The sequence below is a fragment of the Loxodonta africana genome, chromosome 9, assembly GCF_030014295.1.
Source record: "Loxodonta africana isolate mLoxAfr1 chromosome 9, mLoxAfr1.hap2, whole genome shotgun sequence".
NCBI classification, from domain to species: Eukaryota; Metazoa; Chordata; class Mammalia; order Proboscidea; family Elephantidae; genus Loxodonta; species Loxodonta africana.
The window spans coordinates 47,541,454-47,566,036 of record NC_087350.1 but is presented as its reverse complement, the minus strand read 5'-3'; the positions used below and the strand labels follow the sequence as shown (position 1 = coordinate 47,566,036).

The 24,583-nt window shown below is 49.8% G+C and overlaps 1 protein-coding gene across 1 annotated transcript in view; it reads right to left on the bottom strand.

The window, feature by feature from the left end:
* The window catches only part of ENG (endoglin), a 38,646-nt gene extending 17,704 nt beyond the window's left edge, over window positions 1-20,942 (bottom strand). Inside the window, exons 1-2 of the mRNA XM_003407442.4 lie at window positions 20,509-20,942; window positions 11,082-11,233 (exon numbers count right to left, since the gene is read on the bottom strand). Coding sequence (XP_003407490.2) covers window positions 11,082-11,233; window positions 20,509-20,908 — 552 coding nt within the window. The 5' untranslated portion in view covers window positions 20,909-20,942. The remainder of the gene's footprint in view (window positions 1-11,081; window positions 11,234-20,508) is intronic.
* Between the last annotated feature and the right edge of the window lie 3,641 nt (window positions 20,943-24,583).

Sequence of the window (24,583 nt, the reverse complement as noted above, 5' to 3'; positions counted from 1 at the left end):
AAGCTTCCATTGAAAAAAACGACTGATCTACTCAAAAGGGCTCCTGGTGGCACAATGGTTAAGCTCTCAGCTGCTAACCAAAAGGTCAGTGGTTCTAACCCACCAGCCACTCTGCAAGAGAAAAGACCTGGTGATCTGCTCCCGTAAAGATTACAGGCTAGGAAATCCTATGGGGCAGTTCTACTCTGTCGTATAAAGTCGCTAGGAGCCAAAATCTACTAGAAAAGCACACAACAACAGCAACAGCTCTACTTCAAAGACATTCTTTTTTAAAAAATGTATATTAAAATATAAAGGAAAGATTTAATAATTAAGCATTACAAAATTGGAGCAAGATGAGGTAGACTGTTTGAACATACAAACCATGATGAAAGAATATTGAAAAAAATGCAAGTATATAAACTAAATAAAACAACATTCCCAGATTATTTTATAAGTAAGTTTTACCAAACTTTATATATATGTATACATTCCCTATACTGTTATAGTGGCCCTGGTGGCACAGTGGTTAAGAGCTTGGCTGCTAACCAAATGGTTGGCAGTTTGAATCCACCAGCTGCTCCTTGGAAGCCCTATGGGGCAGTTGTAGTCTGTCCTACAGGGTCAACTCGATGGCAACGGGTTATACTGTTATAAATATATACTGCACAAAAGAAAAAAGGAGATGAACACCTCAACAGCAAAAAGACAAAATAATCCAATTAAAAAATGGGCAAAGGATATAAACAGACACTTCACCAAGAAAGGCATTCAAATAGCTAACAGACACACGATCACTAGCCATTAAAAAAAAAAAAGCCATCAGAGAAATGCAAATCAAAACTACAGTGAGATATCATCTCACCCCAACATCACTGGCACCAATTAAAAAAACAAAATAACGAATGTTGGAGAGGTTGCGGGTAGATTGGAACTCTTATGTACTGCTGGTGGAAATGTAAAATGGTACAACCACTATAGAAAATGATATGGTGCCTACTTGTAAACCTAGAAATACCATAAGATCCAGCAATCCCACCCGTAGGAATATATCCTAGAGAAATAAGAGCGTCACACAAATAGACATATACACGCCTATGTTCACTGCAGCATTACTCACAACAGCAAAAAGATGGAAACAACCTAAGTGCCCATCAACAGATGAATGGATAAACACATTACGGTACATACACACAATAGAATACTACACAAAAATAAAGAACAATGATGAATCCGAGAAATGACGAATCTGGAGGGCATTATGCTGAGTGAAAAAAGTTGATCACAAAAGGACAAATATTGCATGAGACCACGGTTAAAAAAACTGGAGAAAAACTTTACACACAGAGAAAAACAACCTTTGAAGGTTATGAGGGAGGGGAGGGGTAAGGAGGGGAAATCGCTAACTAAGTTGTAGGTAAGTTAACTTTGGTGAAGGGAAAGACAACACACAGTATAGAGGAAGGTAGCACAACTTGACCAAGACAAAGTTGTAGAAGCTTCCTAGACACATCCAAACACTTTGAGGGACCAAGTTGCTGGGGCTGGGGACCATAGACTTGGGGGACATCTAGGTCAGTTAGCATAACATAGTTTATAAAGAAAATGTTCTACATCCTATTTGCTGAGTAGCATCTGGGGTCTTAAAAGCTTGCAAGCAGCCATCTAAGATACATCTGTTGGTCCCATCCCATCTGGAACAAAGGAGAATGAAGAAAACCAAAGACACAAGGAAAATATCAGTCTAAAGGACTAATGGACCACATGAACCGCAGCCTCCACCAACCTGAGCCCAGAAGAACTAGGTGGCGCCCAGCTACCACCACTTGACCACTCTGATAGGGATCACAATAGAGGGTCCTGGACAGAGTGGGAGAAAGATGTAGAACAAAATTCAAATTCACAAAAAAAGACCAGACTTACTGGTTTGACAGAGCCTAGAGGAATCCCCGAGACTATGGCCCCTGGACATCCTGCTAACTCAGAACTGAAGCCACTCCCAAAGTCCACCTTCCAACCAAAGATTAGACAGGCCCATATAACAAACAATAACACATGTGAGGAACGTGCTTCTTAGTTCAATCAAGTCTATGAGATCAAATGGACAATACCTGCCCAAAAGAAAAGATGAGAAGGCAGGAAGGGACAGGAAAACTGGACAAATGGACATGGAGAACCCAAGGTAAGTGGGAAAAGGGGAGGGTGCTGACACATTCCAGGGACTGCAACCAATGTCACCAAACAATTTGTGTATAAATTTTTGAATGAAAAACTAATTTGTGCTGTAAACTTTCACCTAAAACACAATAAAATTAAAAAAGGAAGAATGCATTCCAACGCTTTCTATTAGGGTAACATCACCATGTTAGAAAATGATGAAAGAAAAAATATAGACCAAAAGTTTACTCAAAGACTTTCTGAACTAGTCAATGTGAACAGGTGAGCACTGAGACTGAGACAGGTAAATGCCACCGGACCCCAGCCAAGGGCTCATGAGGACACACTTGACCGAAACACAAATTCCAGCTGCTCTCAAACAAAAGCTTGCAGTTCTTCCAAAGAAACAAAAAGTTGACCCAAAAAATCTCCTTCGAAGTTACCAAAAAGGAAAGGGATGTTTAAGGATGAAGATACCAGTGGGAAATTTTTGGATTTCTCTTCTAATCATCTCCTCACTGTCTCCCCAGCCGATGTCACAGAGCCAGAGACTGCCTTCCAGCCGCTGGAAAAATCTGCCCAGAAATATTTCCGTGTCTCAATAATGATACCATAATCATGCTTTGTTTTTAAGTTTGCTCTCTTTATTTAAAAAAAAAAAAAAGCAAATAATATTATTTCATTTCTCAATATTTAACAGATAATTTTTTTTTCCATTTTAGTGACCTCCTTAGCTTGGTTATTTTTTAAATAATTATTTTAATTAACTTAAATGATAATTTATACTAGAATGATAAGATGTTTAAAACTTATGTTTGTATAAGTTCACCTTTTTATTAATGTTTTAGGATATGTCTGTAAATTATGGTTTTTGAAATATCCTATTTCATCAATTTTTAAAAATACTATGCATTCTGTTGTTAGGTGCCGTCGAGTGGGTTTTGACTCATAGTGACTGCATGTGACAGAGTAGAACTGCCCCAGAGGGTTTTCTAGGCTGTAATCTTTATAGGAACAGATCTCCAGGTCTTTCTCCCACTGAGACACTGGGGGGGTTCGAATTAACAATCTCTCAGTTAGCAGCTGAGTGCTTAACCATTTACATCACCAGGGCTCCTTTTATGTATTCTACACACTTAAAAAATTAAATCTTGGAAGTATACCTATATTTTGGTAAAATACTAAATAAATATCAGAACAGACATCTTGTCCCAGGATTGTGTTCACTACTTGGGATTAACGGGAGCAAATCGAGACCCATCTAGCTATTGTCGGGAAGGCCCAGGCACAGTCAGTCGGCCAGGATCTTTGAGAATGGACCGCCCAGCCACCTTACCCTTATTGCATATGCACTATTAGCTTGAACCATATGAAAGGGCTGTTTCTCAAGTCAAAAACAACTGGATATAGTTTCACAACTCTGTGTATACACTACGAGCCACTCAACTGTATACTTTCCTTGGGTGAATTCTATCTCAATAAAGCTGCAAAAAAAAAAAAAAAAAATCAAGTATCAGTAACTTTGCAGGGGTCCACTTAATCCACGTCTGGCCCTGTGCTGAGCACGTTGCACGCTCAGCATGCACTAAAGCAGAGACAGTTATTCTCCCATTTTACAGATGCAGAAATTGAGGCTCAGGGAGGGAACCTGCCAAGGGAACAACAGGTGAGTGGCAAAATCAGGATCCCAGTGCATATCAGCCTGGTGCCAGAGTTGAGCCCACAGCCCCTGGGCCTCTGTGCAGCTTGCCTGGACTAAGTCTACTATCACCCCCAGACCCTAATTTGACTTCACAGTTTATTTCTGTCAAACTCCATCTGCTTGTCCCCAGGTGGGGCTGGAGTGAACTGTGAGGTTCACGCACAGCACAGAGACAGGCCCCATGGGCTAGCAGATGGTAGCCTGGAGATAGCCCAGGCCACAGAAGACAAGGACATCCATCATCTTCCTCTTGGTAGAGACCCATGGGCCAAAAGGGCTGTAGGAGCTGGAGAGAGCAGCTGGGACCACGGGCTCCAAGTTGGGAGGGATGAGCCCTGCAACTGTTCTAGTCCTACTGCTGTCTTGCAAGAGTCCCCGTCTCTCTGCACCTCAGTTTCCTCATCTGTGAAATGGGGGTAAGACAGGAACTGGAACAAATACCAGGTGGGGCTATAGCAAAGAAGGTTAAGAAGCGGGGGGGGGGGGGGTGGCGCAGAGGTCAGCGCTAGTCATGCATGCTGGAGTGGAGGAATTAGGAGGTTAGTAGACCTTTGGGACATTTGTCACAACCCCTAGCTCCCAGCTCTTCCCTCATGGCTCACAAAACAAACCCATCACCCAGCTATCACTAGGTCTCTCCTGCAGAGTTGTGAGTTAGGACAGAGGTGGAGGGCTGAAGTCCAGAGAGAGGCAGTTACTGGCCAGGATCACACAGCAAGTGAGCAGCTTGAAAACTCAGGAAGGCTGGAAAACTGCTGTCTGAGCTCTGGGGGCTAGCCGAAGGCCAGTCGGTTACCAGAAAAACAACACTCAGGGTTTCCACAGCAAATATTTCCATCCCCATGGCCCTGACTCACCGACGTGGTCACTCACAGGCACACTTACTTCCTTCTTCCGCTAGGCCTGGGGCCCAAAGGCAAAGGAACCTGCTTTGTCCCCCACCCCCAAGCTCCCAGTCTTCCGAATGGGATCCTGGGAACTCTAGGAGTGTAGCAGAGGCTGGCAGGCCAGACAGCCCCTTGCCCCCGTCTGGCCAGCCTGGGCCTGCCCTGGTCCCCTCCCTGAGTGGGTGGGCAGGAGCCCGAGTTTCTATTTTTGTGCCAGTGTTCCACAAACGCCATTGTTGGCTGAGTGGTTGGTGGCGGGAATGGGGGATTTCAGTGAGGAGGCCCTGAGTACTAGTAACCACTTATAGAAAGTCGCTTCCAGCAATTCTTCTAGGAGTGGAGCCTCGGGGCTGCCTGCAGCCCCCACCCTCCCAGGGCCAGACGGGAGCCGGCAGATTGGAGCCAGCTGTCCCTCTGTCCACCCCAGCAGACTCAGATGCTACATACAGGCAGAGTGGCCGGGGAAGGGGGTCAAAGCCAGGCTGATGTGAATGCAAATCCAAGCTCAGCCACCAGTCCTGTGGCCCTGTGTAGTAACTCCCCTTTCTGGGCCTCAGTCCCCTAACCTAGAAAAATGGGCTGAGCAATACACTCACTTCACAGAGTTGTGAAGATTCAGTGAAATCCTGCCCACAAAGTAGGTTGTCCGGTGCCCAGCTAAATATGTGGTAGTAACTTGGCTTTCATTCCCTCCAACTTCCTCCTTGACCACTCGTCAGAGAAGTGCCATGGCTTGGGAGCTGGGGAGGGTTGGCATTAGAGCTGGGGAGCAGTTAGCTTGGATTTGAACAAGGGACACAGGACAAATGCCTCACTGTGGCATCCCCTCTCTGGGTCTCATTCTGTGCAGGGAGGAGTTAGGCTCAGTGCTGTTCCAGAACTGTGTGGCATCTGTGCCCCATCCTGCTTCCTAGGGGTCTCACTGTTTGCCATCTGAGAGTTCTGGTGTCCAGCCAGTTGGCCACAAACTGAGCTCCAGACAAGCTGCTTCCCCCACCTGAGGGTCCTTGGTCCCTACAGCCCCACTGGTCGTCAGCCCATGCTCACCCGACTCCTGAACTCATCTGCCCATCTGAGAGGCCAGACCTGGGCCCAGCTTAGGGCTTCTGTGGCCCCAAAGGGGTCAGGAGAAGGCACAACTCTGCCCTCCGGAAGCATGGTGAAGAACAAGACTAACACCCCCAAACAACAGAGATGAACAGCAAGTGACACCATGAACCCTTCAGGGGTGGCCAATCAGCAAATGCTTATGTGCATGTACACATCATTTTTCCTCGCTCCCTCCCTCCCTCCTTCCCTTCCTCCCTGCCTTCCTCCTTTTTCTCCTTCCCTCCCTCCTTTCCTTCCTTCCTATCCTTCTTTCACTATCCATCCATCCACCCATCCTTCCAACAAATATTGATTCCTGGGCTGACGCTGAGCTGGGCACTGCGCATACGGCAGTGAATGAGAGAGTTGTGATCCCTGCCCAGCCTGTTGAACCTGTCAACCTGTGCTCTTATGGCCTGGGGCAAGAATACAGATGGCAGACTCTGGTCCCCAATCTACTCCCTTCTCTTCCACCCTGATTCTGACTACACACCAAGGGCCCACGCATGTACACACGTGGACAACCAGGACCACATACCCAAGCTCTGCCATAAGAAAAAAAAAAAAAAGTTGCTGTCAAGTCAATTCCAAATCATAGCAACCGTATAGGACAGAGTAGAACTGCCCCATAGGGTTTCCAAGGAGCAGCTGGTGGATTCAAACTGCTGACCTTATGGTTAGCAGCAGAGCTCTTAACCACTACGCAGCCAGGGCTCCAGCTCTGCCATACTTACCCTTGATCATCTAGGCCTGGGGGTGCTTCCACCAGTCATGCAGCCCTCTCTAGAGGATAGAACAGAAAGAGTCCCATGCAGCCCTGGGAGGAGGCTCAGTGCCATTTGGGTAAGGAATTCTGGGGTCTTGGTACCCAGAGAGGTCCCTGGGTTGTGCAAGTGGTTTAAGTTCGACTACTAACCTGAAGGTTGGCATTTTAAACCCACCCAATGGTGCCATGGAAGAAAGGCCTGGCAATCTGCTCCTGTAAAGGTTACAGCCAAGAAAACCCTACGGAGCAGTCCTACTCTATAACACTTGGGATCCCCATAAGTCAGAATCCACTTGACAACAACAGATTTTTTGATTTTGGTACCCAGAGCATGGTCTGGAAGGGGAGTGGTGTAGGCTTCAGGTGGGTACATTCCTCTGGTCCCATGGGTTTCCTCACGCAGGGAAGGGATGCAACTAGAAGAGGGCCAGAGAGGGGCTATAATTGTGGGGCTGGGAGCAGGGGCCCCCTTGCCCAGGTCTGAGGGCTACACTGCTTTCCACAGCCCCCTAAGTAGGTCTCAGGGAGCTGGGGCCCCTCACAACTCCCATATTTGCCTGAGCAGCTTCGCCTGCCCCTCTGGCCAGAAGTGTGTCAGTGCCAGGGCCTGGTGGGCTCTGTCCACTTGGGGGTGGGTGGGGCGTCCCCAGGCTCCCCTGAGTTTCCCCAGGAGTGGGCTGAATCAGAGGCTGCCCAGCTCTGCCCCAGCCTGACCGCCTGGGGGTTTGCAGGGAGGCGGAAGATCAGAGTAGTCAGCCTGACAGGAATCACTGAGACACCCGGCTGGTTTCCTGTCTCTGCAGGTCAGGATGTGACCCTGGGCCCCCTCCCGGAATCTAGGCTCCGGCCTGCCCTTCAGGGACCCAGTGAGATAGAGCCCCTGCCCGGCGGTCCCCTCTCGTCTGTCTGCAAAACCTCCCCAACACACACATAACACTGAACTTCTCTTGCCTGAGGTTCTTGGCGGCCACAGCTCATCTGCCACCCACCCACAGGAAACTGGAGGATTTGAGGTCATGCAGGGATAGATGGGAAAGCCATTTCTCTGCTGCCAGGGTTTGAAGAAGGTAGCCATAGGTCGGAAGGGATTTGGGCTGGGAGCTGAGCCAGCCACCCTCCCACACTGCCCCCACTGGCAGCCCCTGCTTCTTGCCTGTAGGCCTTTGTTCATGCTATGCCCCCTGCCTGGGATGCTCTTTACCCTTCTGTGTGCATCTGGACACTGGGAATCTTCTTCCTAATGCCCCTTTTCCTTCACACTCAGTGCCGGACCCCCTGAACCCCCCGTTGCTGATTCCATCACTCTACACCAGGGCTGCTGATGCCACATCTGCCTCTGCACTGGCCTGTGAGTGGCTCAAGGCCGGGCCCATGGGGCTGCCTTTTCTCTGCATCCTCAGCATCCAACACAGGCTGGGCACAGAGCAGACACCTGGTGAGGACTGGCTGAGGGGGGCTGTCACACTGTGGACCCCATTCTTGGGTCTGCCTAGGGAGGAAGGGATCTCTCAGAGAACCAGTGGTCACAGCAGTAGGGATGGGTGGAATCATGGGCTCAGCCCTTGGGGCAGGGAGGCCAGGGACACCTGGTGAGAGGCCTAGCTCCGCCTTGCACAACCTTTCATCAGGCCTCAGTTGGCCCCTCTGAAAATAGCTTCATGGCCCCTGCCTCATCTGCCTAGTAGTGACTATCTCTGAGGATCAGATCAGTCCACACGACCAGTGTGAAGATGCTTTGTAAACTGTATCGTGCTGGAAAATGAGGGGATCGATGGGTGAGAAATGGAGCCCAGAGAGGAGAGGTAAAAATAACAATTGCAGCTACCATATATTTTTAACGACAGCCATTCTGAGCTCTCATTATTTGCCTGCACTTTGTCATTTATGTTTCACAACAACCTCAGGAGGTAGGTACTGTTATTGTCTCCATTTTTCTGACATGAAAACCAAGGCTCAGCAAGGTAATTGCTCAGGGTGATGCAGCCAGTACGTGGTGGAGCCAAAATCCAAACTGAGGCCTGTCTGGCTCCAGAGCCCATGTTCTTAAACCACCCCCAGAAGATCACATAGCAGTGTACACATTCATTCATTCATATACACATTCACAGATTCAACAAGCATCTATTTAGTACATGTCAGCCTTGGGCCAGATTCAGATACTCCATGATTCCTAGGGGAGCCCCTGAGCACAAGAAATATGTCTTTTAGAGAGTGGGGAGGAGCGGATGCGGGCACCCCAGTGACAGTTGGGACTGAATCCTGTATTTCCTGAATCCCAGCTCTCTCCACCACCTCCTCAAACAAATGTCTTTGGTAGTCTTAAAGCTTGAAATCTGGCTCCTTGATTAGAAGTTGGACATTATTTAGACTGAGCTGTCTGGAAGAGGCAGAGCATGACATGGAGATTCTGTGGTTATGAACTCTAGGATTCTTGGAATATAACATGAGTTATGGTGATGTGAAATATGTGGCACCCTTCTATAGAAGAATCCTGATCAAAAGGGGGATAATGTGAAAGAAAAATTCAAATTCTCATGGAATCCAGACTTTCTGGAGCCAGTGAGGCTGGATAAACACCTGAAACTACTTCCCCGAGATACTCATTAAACTTTAAACTAAAAATATTCCCTGAAGTCTTCTTTAAGCCAAACAATAGTTTAGCTTAATCAGTAAAGAATGTCTGCTTTGAGCATTGCGCTTTTTTAAAAAGCACGTATTTGGGATCAAACTGACAACAGCAACTTGAAAGATTAGATAGGAAACTTAGGGGGCAAAGAGTTTATGTTAATGGAGAGGGAATAACTCAGAAAAGGAGAATAAGAATGATTGCACAACTTGAAGAATGTAATCAATGTCACTGGATTATACATGTAGAAATTGTTGAATTAGTGTATATTCTCTGTGTATATTCTCAATAACAACAAAGTAAATTATTAAAAAAAAAAAAAAATGTGGCACCCAGCCATGCTCCTCCCTCTGCCTCTGCATAAACTCTGTCCTCTGCTCTTCCCCATGGCCCCATGTCCCCCTTTGCCTGGTGAGCTCCTGGCCATCCTTCTGGGTGTTGCTTGGTCTGGAAAGTCCTGCCTAGTCCCAGAGCAGCTGTGGTGCTCTGCCCTGTGCTCCCCCAGATGCGCCAATCACCTGGATCCTGACTGTCTACACGCTTGTCCCCCATATCTATACACCCGTCCCCTAGGCCTGGCACTCGCTGGAAGCAGAGACCATGCCTTTCTCTGAGTCCGGCCCAGCTGTTGGATGATTAGGCTGGGGAGATCCTAGTCGCCCAGAGGAGACACAGGGGCCTGAACATCAGAGTGAAAAACTGAACTTACAGAGGGAAATCCTATTTTTCATATCATTACCAAATTTGAAAAAATTATAATGCTCATGAAAACAGTGAACATGTATTTGGCACTATCTGTGGTTTGGGGATTATCGAGGCCCACAGTCCTCATGGTAGGCAGGGCAGTGGGGAGCAAGGCCCCCCCCCGATACTGGTAGTCCAGGCATCTTCTTATCACTGCACAAACGTAGGGCAGTTTAACAGTTTTGAAGGCAGGTTGGCCACAAAACTACCCCGAGCCAACGCCACTAAGATGCTATCAGGACCTAAGGCCACATCAGCCAGGTGTGGCCTTCAGCCTGGGCCGGCCAGACCCCACCTGAATACCGAGATTCTCTGCAGAGCCAGGTGAGAGCCTGGCTCTGGAGTCCCCAGGGATCTGGTATGAATTCTGGCCTTGGCATGTCTCTCTAGGTCAGCCTCAGCTTGCTCCTCTGAAAAGCTGGGATAACAACAGATGCTGCCGGGTGGCCTTTGGAGGCTTAGTCACGTCAGATGCTTAACTGGATTCCTGGTACATAGTAGACCTAGCATAGTACCTAGTACATACCACGTGTTATCAGTCAATGTGTTATTATTAAGGGCTTAGACAAACTGATGGTGAACCTCAAGAAGGCTCACCAGGGCAGAATACTCTCTGAGGCTGACATTGCTGTCTTCAGATCTGAAGGGCTGCCTTGGAGGTCGTAGAGGCTTGACAGGGGACATTCCAGGGAGGAAGATTTGGGCTCAGTTGAGGGGAGCACTCTCTCTAAGTCTGAGCTGGCCTGTCGTGGAGCTGTGTCTGCTGGGAAGGAGTGTGCTCTCCATCATCGGGAGGCATAAGCAGCAGCTCACCTGTCGGCAGTGGCTTACCTGGTACGCTCTGCCACTCATCTGGCTGTTCTCCACACTCCACCCGGTCGCCAGCCAAACCCAGCCCTTCCCAACTAGATCTTGTAGTGACATCCAGAATATTATCCCAATCCCAGATCCTACCCGCAGAAATGCCATCCCCTATAGGCCTTATGAGATGTCCATGTCACCCTCTTGGCAAGGGCCCTGGTAAGGACTCAGCCCACTGCTCCAGGGACAGCCACAGGGATGGTCATCTTCATTTCATTGGCTTTGGGGCTTCCCCTAGACCCCCACCTGACCCTGCCATGGGGCACTCACGCTTGGAAACTCCAGGAAGAGGATGTGAACTTCACAGGTAGCGCTGGGGACCTGGGCCACGCAGCCTTCAGAGACCTGGCTCGTGGTGTATGTCACCTTGCCTCTCTCAGGGTCCACAGGCTGTAGGTCACAATGGACTGTTTCTGCAAGACCTGTTGGGGAAGCACAGCCATGAGAGGGCCAGGTAAGAGTGTGGTGGTGACAATCGCTCTCACTTTCTGAACTGGGTAAGGGGTACGGGCTAAGGGCTTTGCTGTATCTTCATAGCTACCCTATGAGGTATAATTACAGGTAGTCTCCAACTAAGGAGCCCTGGTGGTATAGTGGTTAAGCTCTCGGTTGCTAACTGAAAGGTCAGCGGTTTGAACCCACAAGCCACTCTGAGAGAGGAAGCTGGAGAAAGATATGTCAGTCTGCTCCCATAAAGATTACAGCCTAGGAAACCCTGTGGGGGAGTTCTACTCCCTCCTATAGGGTCACTATGAGTTGGATTTGACTCGACAGAACACAACAACAACGGTCCCCGACTTAAGATGAGATTCTGTTCCAACGACTTCGTTGTAAGTTGGTTCTGATGTAAGTCAAATACATTTTCTTTTTTTAGGTTTTCATTTTTATTGTCTTTTATTATTTTATCTTTATAAATCCAATCTTTGGGAGTTGGAAACATTACAAATATAAACACCTACCAGTGAACATCTGAGAAGAATAACATCAGAAAATTACGTGCTGCAACACTGCATGTAGTACATATTACTGACAGTAAGTTTAAAAAAAAAAAACAGATGGAGATGGTTGTAAGTGCGGTTTTGCGTAACTTGAGTATGTCGTAAGTCAGGTACTACCTGTGTAACCATTCCACAGATGAAGAAACTGAGGCTTAGAGAAAAAAGCTACTTGCCTAAGATTTCATTGCTACTACACATAGGGTTGTCAGATAAAATACAGAATACCCAGTTAAATCTGAATTTCAGATAGATAATAAATGATTGTTTAGTACGTCTCATGCAATATTTAGGACATACTTACACTAAAAATATTCATTGTTTATCTGAAATTCAAATTTAACTGGACATCCTATATTTCTATTTGCTAAATCTGACAACACTATGTGGCCAGGCCCACATGCTAACCCAAGCCTCTAAGCCTCCAAAGGAAGGCGGGAGCTGAGATGTAGAAACAAAGCTTCCCTTCTTGTGCCTCAAGGAGGCCAGGAAGAATAGCTCTCTGGTCCAAAAAGTGTTGTGAGTTTCCTGGCTCCAAGAGACAGGGTGAGCCAAAAGGACAGCCCAGGTTAGGAGGAAAGATGCCGGAATAGGCCCCAGAGTCTACCCTGAGCTGCCTGCCGGGAAACACAAGTCCTGAGGGAAGGGAATGGAATTTCACCCTGACCCAGCAGAAGAGGAAGAGGAAATGAGGCCCCTACACCTCGTAGTCCTAAGGAATGTGTGGGGGGAAGAAGGGGGGGGCTCCAGAGGAGGGAAGGAGGACAGAGAAGGGGAGACTGTTTGGAAGTTTGTGTCTCCATCTTGTCGCGCTCACTTCCTGTTTTCTTGGAGATCAAAGATGGGTGCGGAGGGACTGGCCTCACATCCAGCTGACGCCAACTCAGGAGGAGGGGGTAGGGTGGCTTCTTCTGAAACTCCGACTTTCTTTTGCCTAACCCGGCCTTCTTCCCCACCTTTCCACAACCTTGTTGGGCTCAGGCTCCCCCAGAGGTCAGAGAAGGACATAAGATGGCCGCCCCTCAGCATGGCAACACTATCCACCAGCTCCATCTTGGGATGGATAAGATCAGGATTAGGACATTTTACCACCGTGGAGACCCAGGCCTTATAAACCCCCTGCCCTGGCTCTGGCCTGAGTGTGCCAGGGACTCCACAGTGCTAGGGCATTGTGGTTAAAAGTAAGACACCTGGATGACAGGAAAATTTGAAACAGATAGTGGTGATGACTACACAACATGGTGGACGTAATTAATGTCACTGGGTTATACAAGTGAAAATGATTCAAGTGGCAATTGTTTTGTTATATACATTTTAACACAGTACATTAAAAAAAAAATTTTTTTTTAAAAGCAAGGTCTCTGGGGCCAGGCAGACCTAGGTTTGAATCTCAGGCTCAACATTTACAAGTTACATGGCCTTGGTGAAAAATTTTACCACTTTGGGCCTCAGTTTCTTCATCTGTAAAAATGAGAAAAGAACCCACCTCATGGGTTATTGAGAGGATTCCACAAGACCTGGCATATGGCAAAGTCTTACAGTAATATAACAATTATATAATAATAATTACTGTTATTATTATATATTATAATTAAATCCCTGGGTAGTGCAAACAGTTAACTTGTTCAGTTGCTAAATGAAAGTTTGGAGGTCTGAATCCACCCAGAGGCACCTTGGAAGAAAGGCTTGCCAATCTATTTCTGAAAAATCAGCCATCGAAAACCCTATAGAGCACAGTTCTACTCTGACACACTTGGGGTCGGCATAAATTGGAATCAACCAGATGGCAACTGGTTTTTAAACATATAATTATTGAACCTACAATTCAGTCATTGTAGAAGAATGAACAGTCTCAGAGGTGGGGTGACGTAGTGAGAAGGGGTAGGCTCCAGGTGAGGGGCCTCTGGGAAGAAGGTCACTGACGTCTTCACGCCAATCGACTCCCCTCACCCCAATAAACTCAAGGGCTGACTCCCTCTCCGGCTGATTTCATACTTTCTGGCCCTCCAACCCCTCAGCTCCCCACTCTCCCCCTTTCTTATTAGCGAACATAGACTTCTTGGCTGTTACCTAGCCTAGCCTCCTCTGATACAAATGGGGAGACTGAGGCCAAAGCCACACTGCTCACGGCTGACCAGGCTGTGTCTTGCACCCACTCCTCCCCACACGACCCAGGACTGGCCTGCAGATCAGCACAGCACCTCCCTCCTTCCCTTCAGACTCTCCCTGCCCCCTCCCCAGACTTCCAGGAACCCCAGTTCCTCCCGGATTGCCGGGGCCACCTCCTCCATGCCGTCAGCGGGAGAGGCCACAGGCCTGGCCATTATGTAATGATCAGATAACAGGCCAGGCTGGGAGATCAGATAAGAGGTCCATTTATTTTGGGGCCTTTTCGAATCCTGGCCGCCCCCACCCCGCAGACGAGAATGGGGAGACAGGCGGGAGTGTGACGCCTTGACGCCTAGTCTCCCGGAGGAGCCGGAGGCGGGCCCAGACAGAGCCGAAAACAATCCCCTGGCACCAAGGGAAACGCAGGGCCTCCTGGGACCAGGTCAGTGGGGGCGCCTCTGCGGACCTGAGTGTCCAGGGCCTGAGTGAGAGACCCTGGAGCCACCCTCCTCTTTCCCCACCTATGGACTGGCCCATTCCTCCTCTTGCCCTACCTATGGACCCCCATGAGCACACAACCACCACCAGAGCTGTCCAAATGACCACCCCTAGCACCTTTGGAGGGCACACAGGGTTGTGGTCAAGAAAAGCAGGTCTAGAGACAGACGGCCTGAGTCAAATTCCAGCCCTGCCTCTAGAAAGCTGGTCATCTTCAACAATTGCCTAACCCGCTTCAGTTCCCTCATTTGCAAACAGAAATGATCACAGCAAATGTTTCCATCATGCTTACTGAGAGCAAAGGAAGACTTCATGTAAGTTAACTCATTTGATCCTCACATTAGCCCTGTGAGGTGGGTAATATCATTATATACCCATTTTATACACAAGGAAACAGAGTATCAGGGAGGTTAAAAAACTTGCCTAAGGTTACTCAGCTACTGTTTCAGGGCTTGAATTTGAACCCAGGTGTTTCAGCTCCAGAATCTAGCACCCACTCCTCAGGCTGTGTGTCAGTTCGATGAGGTAACCTGTGTAAAGCACCAGGTACCCAGTAAATGTTCTGAACACAGCAGCTGTGGTTATTATTTCATACCAGGGCGGATACTTTTTGACAAGGTTCTTTTCTGCTGAAAAGGCTGACCCTTCTTCTTCAGCTACCTGCCAACCTTTGCTTCTTTTAGGATCCAGTTATAGCCTCACAGATCTGCCAGCTTTCAGTCCAACTACTCCCCCTGGGCCTGGCCACCAATGAGGCCTCAACACTCCTCTCTGCTCTGGCCTCTCACATGGCTCCCCAATACCTGCAGGGTCAAGACCACACTCCACAACTTAGAGTGGAGTTTAAAAGTGCAGGCTTCAGCATCTGACATGGCAAAGGTTCAGATTCTGATTCTGCAACCTTCCATCTTCCTTTCCATGCCTCAGTGTTATTATCTATAACACGGGAATGATGGTAGTCATAATACCTTCCTCAACTAGCCGATAAATGTGGATAACACACACAGTGCTAAGCTGGGTGCTAACCTGTGGGAATATTCAGGCACTGGCAATTGCTGTCATAGTTATTTATATCCAGTCAATGGGAAGAGGCTGGGCCTTTTCCCCAAACACGCCTTGCTGCTTGCCCCTGCTACGTCCTTTCCCAGATTAATGGTCTTCCTTTATTTGACCACCTGTTCAACTTCTATTCATCCTTCAAAACCTTGTTCTGGAAATCCTCCCATCAGAACCTATCCCTGCCCTTTCAGGTCCATTAGTGCCTGGATGTCCTTCTGGAGCTACACAGCCCAGGTGGGTCGTTTTCATTTCTTTGTATGTCTACTTCTCCCCGTAGATGTAAGCTTTTCCACGACAGGCAGAGTTCAGACCACCCTGAATCTCCAGTGCCCAACCCAGAGCCCAGAGTAGGCATGAGTAGAATTTATTTGTTGAGCCTACCTCTAACTTGCTGGATGACCTGCGTTGAGACCCTCCACTAGTCTGGGCCCCTCAGTTTCCCCATGGGTACTTGGAGAGGAGGAGAGGGTTGGATAAGACATGCTCCAAGTTCTACTGGGAATCTGACATTCTGAGATTCTGTCTGGGGATAAAGGCAGGAACAGAGGGTAGGGCATTGATGGGGCTACTGAGGATAGAGGTAGGGTCCCAGAGGTTGTGCTGTAGGTGGGAGGGCCACTCTAGGGGCAGGGAAGGGGCTGGTTGCCTGGTATGGGAAGATTAGGCAACAGGGAGACCCCCATCATCCCCACTGAGGCAGTATGGTGCAATGGTTAGGCATAGGGCTCAAGTCCCAGCTGCATACATCTAGGGTGTGTTGACTAAGGTAAATTCTTTCACCTGCTTGTGCCCCAGGACTGTCTACCTCATAAGGATTTTGTGAGGGTTTAACCTGACAGTACATATAACATGCCTAGAGCGATGACTGGTGCACCATAAGTGCTGAATAAATGCCAAAGGTTATCATCTTATCTTTGCCCTCTGCCTCTGCCACACACAGGTATTAAAGCCAGCTCAGGCCCTGGATGAGGCTCCTCTTCAACCTCTAGGGCTGACCCCCCAAAGTCTGGGCTGGAGCTGGCTGCATGGGGCCCCAAAGCCAGGACAATCAGCTCTCCAAGTCTCCGCAGCCCAGGTCACCAAATGTCCGGGCCCTGGTCTGGTGCAGGGAAAAAATACTGGGTTTGGATTCAAATTTGAACCTGCCACTTGGCCCAAGCCTCAGTTTCCTCATCTGTAAACTAAGAACAGAGAGCAACAAAGGGCCAGCATGGTACTGGACCACTGAGGGCCCTGGACAGGTGGTTTCCTCCCTCTTGCCCCTTCAGGTCCTCCTCGAACAATGGACCAAGCTGTCCTCAGAGGCTCCAGCACTGATCCACCTGTGACCATGAGAAAACTTCTCCCCCTGGGCCTTAGTGTCGCCATCTGTCTGGCTGAGATGAAGATCTCTTAATGCTCATGTCCCCACTTTCCCCAGGGGCCCACATTTTCTGGCTCACACAGCTCCTGCTCCAGCTCTTTTTCCTCCTGTTAAATGAGTAGCTGCTCCTGAATGCAGCCCCTAGAGACAGATATATAGGGTCTCTGTGCTGTATCACTAGCCCCTCTGCAGTGAATCCCAGACCCCCACACAGTGGCCAGAAGCACAGGAGCCCAAGCCACACATTTGGCCCATTATCAGGGGAACAATCATCAATACACATGAACACTCTTCAATTCCAGTCACACAGAATAGGCCATGAGCCCCAGCACCCCCACTTTTGGGTCCCTATCCAAAGGAAATAATCCAAAACACTGGAAAGGTGCATCTACCTAAAACATCCATCAGAGTGGTATTTATAATCAGTACAAAAGGAGAAACAACCTAGATATTCAGCAATAGGAGATTCATTAGGCAAAACAATGGCACTTGAGGGAGGGACTATCCCAGAACTGCAGTGGGACAGCAGTGGAGTCCAAATGACGACACAGAAATTTCTGGAACAGAGAAGGGTACTCAAGATACCCAAATGTTCATCCAACTGAATTAAAATTACCTGAAAAGGCTAGAAGGCAATTCATCAACATGCTAATGGTGTCAATATTAACAGGGAAGTTTGGGGAGGGTAATTTTCCCCTCTTTCTTTTGAGGGGTGGGCCGAGGCAAATCTGTAGCTAAATTGCTTTTTTAAAAAATATATATCTATATGCTTGTTCTCAAAAAAAAAAAAAAATTTCCAACATAACAGAAAGGTATGTCTTAAAACATTAAACCGTGAAAATCCCTAAAGAAACCCCTACCTGGAGAACAGTAACGGTGTGTGCACATCCTTCTGGAATTTTCTCTATGCATACTTTGCGTTATTGCTATTTTATTATTACATAAATGGAATCATTGTTGTTTGGAAACAGTGTGTCCCAGACATCTATCCACAGCAGTAGACGCATAGATCTGCCTTTTTCTTGTTAAATGCTGTGTGGTATTTTGCTACATAATAATTCATTTAACAGACGCCCCTCTGATGGAATTTCGGTGGTTTCCAGGTTTTTGTTGTTGTCGTTACATGTACCTATGGACCACACATCTATACACAGCTAGGCAAGTATCTCCGTAGGGCTGTTTCCTGGAAGTTGAGTTGCTGCGGTAAAGAGTTAGGCACAGTTATAGTTTTGAGAGATGGTATCAAGTTGTGCCCACAGAAGGCTGGACCTGTTTTCAGACCCGTTTTTGGAGCTGTCTTCACCCCTTCCAGCCTGAGTGAGGATGCCTGTGTTACTCCCACTCCCACTCCAGGCCCGGAGATCTGGGTTCCAGGCCCTGGCTCACACCCTCATCTGCCCTCCCGGGTTTGCCGGGCTGTGAATGAGTTGGACTAGGTGATTTGTAAAGTCCTTGAGTCCTACAATCAGTGGTGTGCTGGAACCAGCTCTGACCTGCTTGCAAGAGCAATTGATAAATTTTCAGGGTTTTTTTGAACAAGCCATTGTTAATTAAATTATATAAACTCCTAATTAAATAAGTTATATTAAAAATGAAAGTAATAAATATCAAAACTCATCACTGCCTAATTATTTTACCCCATTTCACTAACATCCATGCTTTCAATGTTATTTACGGCTATTGTATCTGTTGGTAGAAATACCCTGTAACGGGGTAATGCTGCTTATCTCTTCCCAGCTCTAAGTTTAGTGAGTTGGTAGCTTGAAATCAGTCACGTAGAGTACTTACACCGTGGAAATGGACAAATGCTACAAATCAGGGCACCCTACCCAAGCCAGTTGTTCATTATTTACCAGTATACTATACTGCCTTCTATCCTGTAAAAACAAACACCATATATCTCTATGGATTGTTCTCCAATGACCAAGAGGAAGAGAGTGTTATCATAGCTAGAAATGGGTGAGATGCAGTGGGGAGAAAGTAGCATGGGCCTGGAGACACATCTCAGTGCCCAGATAGGGGTTCTGTCCTATCTGTGTGAACTTAGGCAGATCAGAGCCTCCATTTCCTTTCCTGAAAAATGGGGATGATAATGGCGGCCATTTTGCAGGGTGATTGTGAGCCATCTCAGGAAGGCTTGCCATCTCAAAAAAGGTTGCCGTCTCACATGTGGTTAGAAGCAAATGTTCTGGGGAGCCACAGACCTAGGGGAAAATTCCTGCTAAGTCACTTAACATCTCTGAGACTCAGTTTCTCATTTATCAGTTGAGCAGTGGTAAGAGCTTTAGAGACCAAGGATTAAACCCATTGCTGTCGAGTCAATTCCGACTCATAGCAACCCTATAGGACAGAGTAGAACTGCCCCATAGGGTTTCCAAGAAGTGGCTGGTAGATTCGAACTGCTAACCTTTTGATTAGCAGCCGAGCTCTTGACCACCACACCACCAGGGCTCCAGAGAGAACAAGGATTACAAAAAAAAAAAAACTCATGCCATTGAGTCAATTCTGACTCATAGCGACCCTACAGGACAGAGCAGAACTGCCCCATAGGGTTTCCAAGGAGTGGCTGGTGGATTGGAACTGCCGACCTTTTGGTTAGCAGCCATAGCCCACCATAGCTTACCATAGCTCTTAACCACTGTGCCACCAGGGCTCCAACCAATTATTGGGAACTTCAAAATGCTGTGGAGTGGGATGAGCTGGGGAGGCGATGGCCACCACTGCTGCTGTTCCTGTTCTCACCCTCCTGTTCACACAATTAGCTTCTTCCTCCTCTCCTCCTGCTCTGGATCCTTTAGCGAGTTCCTGACAGGTGGAGGGGTGTCCACAGCGATGTCCTGTGGCACTAGGTGGATGAGGGGCAGGTCACAGCAGAGGTGCACAGTGAGCAAGGCGTGGGGCTGGGAGTTCGCCGCTCCTCAGGGCCCACTTCCCTGGTCAAAGTTTCAGACCACCTAGAGAAACCCCCAGGCTGAGGATCCTCCACAGGCCTCCTAACCTGGGCCTGCACCCTCAAACACCTCATCCAAACTGCACCCTCATCTGCCGGGGAAGCAGAGAAAGGGCCAGATTTCTCTGTAACAAGCACACTCATTACCACCCATTGCGACAGCCCTGAGGGGGAAGTTTATTACCATCCCAACTTTGCAAATGAGGAAACTGGGGCTCAGAGGTATGAAGGCAGTTTCCCAAGATCACACAGCGAGGAAGAGCCCGAGTCTGACTCTAGAGCACACATGGCTCCTTTCCACACATTCCTCTGATGAAAAACTCAAGGACCAGAGAGGGCAGGGGACTCTCCTTGGGCCACACAGCAAGGAGGGGGATACAAAAGGTCTGCAACCTGGGCTTCCTGGGCAGAAACTGGACACAACTGAGAGAGGACAGAGTTCAGAGGTTGGGGTTAAGGTGACCAACTCATCCGGATTGGCCCTGACTTTTTAGCACTGAAAATCCTGTATCCCTCGAACCCTCTCAGTCTCAGAAAACTGGGGTATTGATCACCCTACAGCACCCAACTCTGGATGACCAGAGCCCCCAGTCCTCCCAGGCAAGACACCAGACCAGCTCCACTGGACGTGAGCTCCAGACACGGGAAGGCCTGGGCTGTGTGCTGGGCGAAGCCCTGCCCTCTCTGAGCCTTGTCTCCCACCCCAGATCCCTGGACACCTACTTGTGGAGCTGAGGCTGCAGACCACCAGCAGCAGGGCAATGACCAGGGGAAGTGAGCCACACTCCATGCTGTCCACCAGGGGGTCTGTGCGCTGGGCCTTATCCGGTGTCCAGGGGCAGGGCTTCGGCTGGGAGCAGGGGCCGGCGTGGGCTCGCGCGGGGACCCAAAGGGAACAGGCGGCCGGAGCGGCGTCCCTGCTCCAGCCTTCTGCGGTGGGCGGCCGAGGGATCAGGAGAAGTGGGCAGGGGGACGCAGGTCTGGGCTGGGGGTCGGAGGCTGGCTGGCTGATGATGGACGACGAGGAGGGGGCACTGGCTCCTGTGGGCAGCAGCGGAGGCAGTCCGTGGACACGGATGTTGGTTGGAGTCTGACCGTCGGTGGCAGGGAGCTCCGAACTCATCCAGCCCAGCTGGGGAGGCAGGAAATGTGCTTCCTTAGAAAAGGGGCTGGGCCAGGCTGCCTGCTAGGCGGGGAGAGGAAGTGCCACGGGCTTTGTCACTGAGTGGGGGGCCTGGGGGGGGGACAGCAGGGGTGGAAGAGCCCAGGCTCCAGGCTTGTCTCCTCACCCACTCCACCCTCCCATCCCACCCTCTCCAGGGCTGGTGGGTGGGGGTGCATCTGGCAACCCTCCAGGTCCAGATGAAAACTATCACCATAACAGCCCATCAAGAGGCACTTCCAGGGGCCAGGCCCTGGCTGAGACAGTTCACATGGGACTCACATTCCATGAACTCAGGGTTCCCAATTTGCAGATGAGAAAACAGAGGCCTGACGAGGTGAGATAATTGGCCCAAGAAGGTGCTGGCATTGGGATTCAAACCCCCGTTCATCGAGCTCCAAAGCTGGCTCATGTAATCATGACACTGGGCTGCTGTTTCCTTGTTTCTCAGGCAGGGAAACTGAGGCCAGGATGGAGAAGGAACACTCCCAAATTGGCACAGGAAGGCAGCTGGGCCGGGGTCTCAGGGCCCAGAGGAGGCAGGGGACTCACTCAGCACCACATACTTTGTGTCTGCCCCTCCATGGGTAGAAAACCCTCCGGATACAAAGGACAACCCCAAACAAAAGGGAGACAGACCTTTAGTGGCATTTCTGAAGTCAGATGACCCTGGGTTCACAACCCTGCTCTGCTTGGTGTGAGCTATAAAACCTTGGGCAAGTCCCCTCAACCCTTAGTCGCCCTGTCTGTAAAGTGGCACAAAAGCTCCTTCCTCACCAAGCCTTTGTGAGATTTCTGAGGGTGAGGCACTACAGCACTGAGTCCTGGGCCTGGCACACAGAAGTGCCCATTGAAGGGGGTCTCAATCTCTCCCCCATTCATGCTCCCTGAGCCTGGGAGACAATTCAAGAATCCAGGCAGAGAACGGCCTGGTGCTGGTCTAGGGCTCCAGGAGGGAACCGTGTTCATTCTGCAAACAGTAAGCACCTACTGTGTACCCAACATGTGCAATGTACATGGTGCTAGGGTCAGCCTAAGAGTGCTTACAGGAGGAAGCCTGAGCTTCCTGGAGGAGGTAGCATTTAGGCTTGGCCTTTGAAAGCCTGGGGAGTAGACAGGGGAAAGGGCATTCTGGGCAGAGGGACCAGTCCGAGCAAAGGAGCAGAAGCAGGAAGTGGTCGGTTGGACCACCATGGGACGAACAGGGGTGTGGTGGGGCAGTAAGCCTGAAAAGACAGACTCCAGCTGGCTCTGGGAGAACTTAATTCTGAAGGCCATGGGGAATCATGGAAGATTCTTGAGCCGGAGGATGCTGGCAGAGCTAGACTTTGAGAAGATGGACCTTGGCATGTTCTGGCAGGACCCAGAGGGGAGATGGACCCACCTGCCCTGGATCACAGACGGAGAAACAGTGACCCAGAGATGGAGAAGAAAGCTGGAGCCCTGGGTGCTTCTGGAGGAAGGGTGTTGCCCTGGGGTCCGAGGCTTGGCCCCGATCCATGCATTCCAGCCCTCATTGGCCTGCGGCTCTAGTAACAGAGCAGGCCAAGTATCTGTCTCCGCAGGAGCTGACCCAGCAGTGGGAAGGGCGTTGGGGCTCCTTGGGTGGATATTGGGGGAAGGGTCAGCTGGCGCAGCCCTGCAGCTACCGGCCAGTTCCCAGCCAAGCGTGGGCGTGGGGTCAAGGGAGACCCACCCACGCCTGGCAGGCTAGGAAGACTGTGATGTTGGAGGGGGCCATCCTGACAGTGGTCAGTCCCTCCTCTGTCTTTTCCTGCAGCCACAGAGATGGGGAGGTAGAAACCACGAGAGGTAAAGGGTGACTTCAGTGAAGGGGGCTTTGAAGTCCCCCCAGGCCCTGTACCTCAGGGACAGTTAATTCACCCCCAAGAGACTGAACTCTCCCTGTACACCAGGCCCTGCCCTAGCCGTTCACCTCATCAGCTCTGAATCCTTACAGTCACCCCATGAGGTTGGTACTATTAGGCCTCCATTTTACAGAGGAGGAACCCCAAGCTCTGTGAGGTTTGAGCGACTTTCCCAAGATCCCCAGCTGGAAAGTGGCAACCCCACAGCTGCCTGGCTCCCAGCTGGGCTCTTTCCCTGCCTCCGCCCCCTGAGCTGGATTTGGGGTAGCATATGTCTGGGGCAGTGGACGTCACAGGGTGGGGGAGATTGTTGTCCAGAGTGAGTGTCTGGGGCAGCCAGGGTAGTAACAGAGAATCCATCGGAGGCTCTTCCAAAACCTCCCTCCTGCCTACTTCCTTGCACTCCGAACAACCCATCCCCACCCATGCCATAAACAAAACCCAGTGGATTCTCTAGAAAGCAGGAGAGACTCCAGGTGGACAGGAGGCAGCACTTGTAGAAAAGCTCTAGGGAAAGAAAAACCCTGCAGGCAACCATGAGAGGGCCTGGAGCCCTGAGCTTGAGACATCTGGAAGAAGGAAAAGACTGGGACTACAGGGATGGCGTAGAGGTGGGGCGTGGAGTGGGAGGTCACCTCGCAGCTTCCACAGTGCCCTGTGCTTCTCCATCATTCCCATCCATGTGGGGTTGTATGCTGTGTGCCTCCCCACTGAACTGGAAGCCCCATGAGAACAGGAACTTCAGTGTCCTCTGTACCACTGAGTCCCCAGCACAGAACCTGTGGCTTTTTGGCCCTTGTGATAGACTTATAGAAAGTATGAAGTATCCCGGAAAGTAAGGCAGAGTCGGAAGTCATGGAGGCACAGGGAAACTGAGGTACAAAGTGGTGGGTCTTGCTCTTCGTCCCCACTGGCAGAGGCCAGTCTCTGGGCTGGGTCTCCTGGCCCTCGGAAGCTTGATGCCTCTCCAGATGCACCCTCCACCCTGCTTGAAGCCTGGAGGATGACAGGGACACACAGAGCCCTACTCTCGCCCCTGCAGGGGATCAGCAGGAGGAAGGAGTTTAGCATTCATTCCTCTGTTCCCTCCCTGCAGGTCATTGCACACTGGTGCCTCCCTCCTCTGAGGACCAGGGCCCTGTCAAGACCCCCTCCACACAGCTCTCTCTTGCTCTGGAAACCGCCCTTTAGGTAGAGGGTGGTCATGGCCCACGCTGCTGCCAGTCCTGGGGTTCTGCACTGTCCCTTGTGGTTTCTCTAAACTCGGCCCACACCTGTGTAAACAGACCCTTTATTAAACTTTCCTCAAATTATCCCATTTAAGCGTGCCATCTGTTTCCTGCTGGGGCTCTAACTGATACAGATGATTTCAGGTGCCGCCTGTCCACAAGCCAAAGAGACACGTGGCTGGTGACCAGGCCCCCGTGCCTGGACCCCACAGTGGGCTCCTTCCTCCTCCTGGCTGGGCAGGAAGGCTGGGGTTGCTGGGAGGGATGGAGCACGTCTACCCTGGCCCCTGGCCACCAGAGGAATTTCAAGCAGCCCCTAGGGACCCCCCAGGCGGCTCTCCGTCTCCAGCACCGGCCTGGAGCCAGGGACCGCTGAGGACAGCAGGGCCAGACCCACATGGGCAAGACAGACAGTGGATACAGAGGGAAGAGAAAGTACTGGGTTGAGCATCAAGGTACCCAGACTGTGCCCCATGCTGGCCAAGTGGCCTCACCCAAGACTTTTCCTCTTTCTGGGCCTCAGTTTCTTCATCTGCACA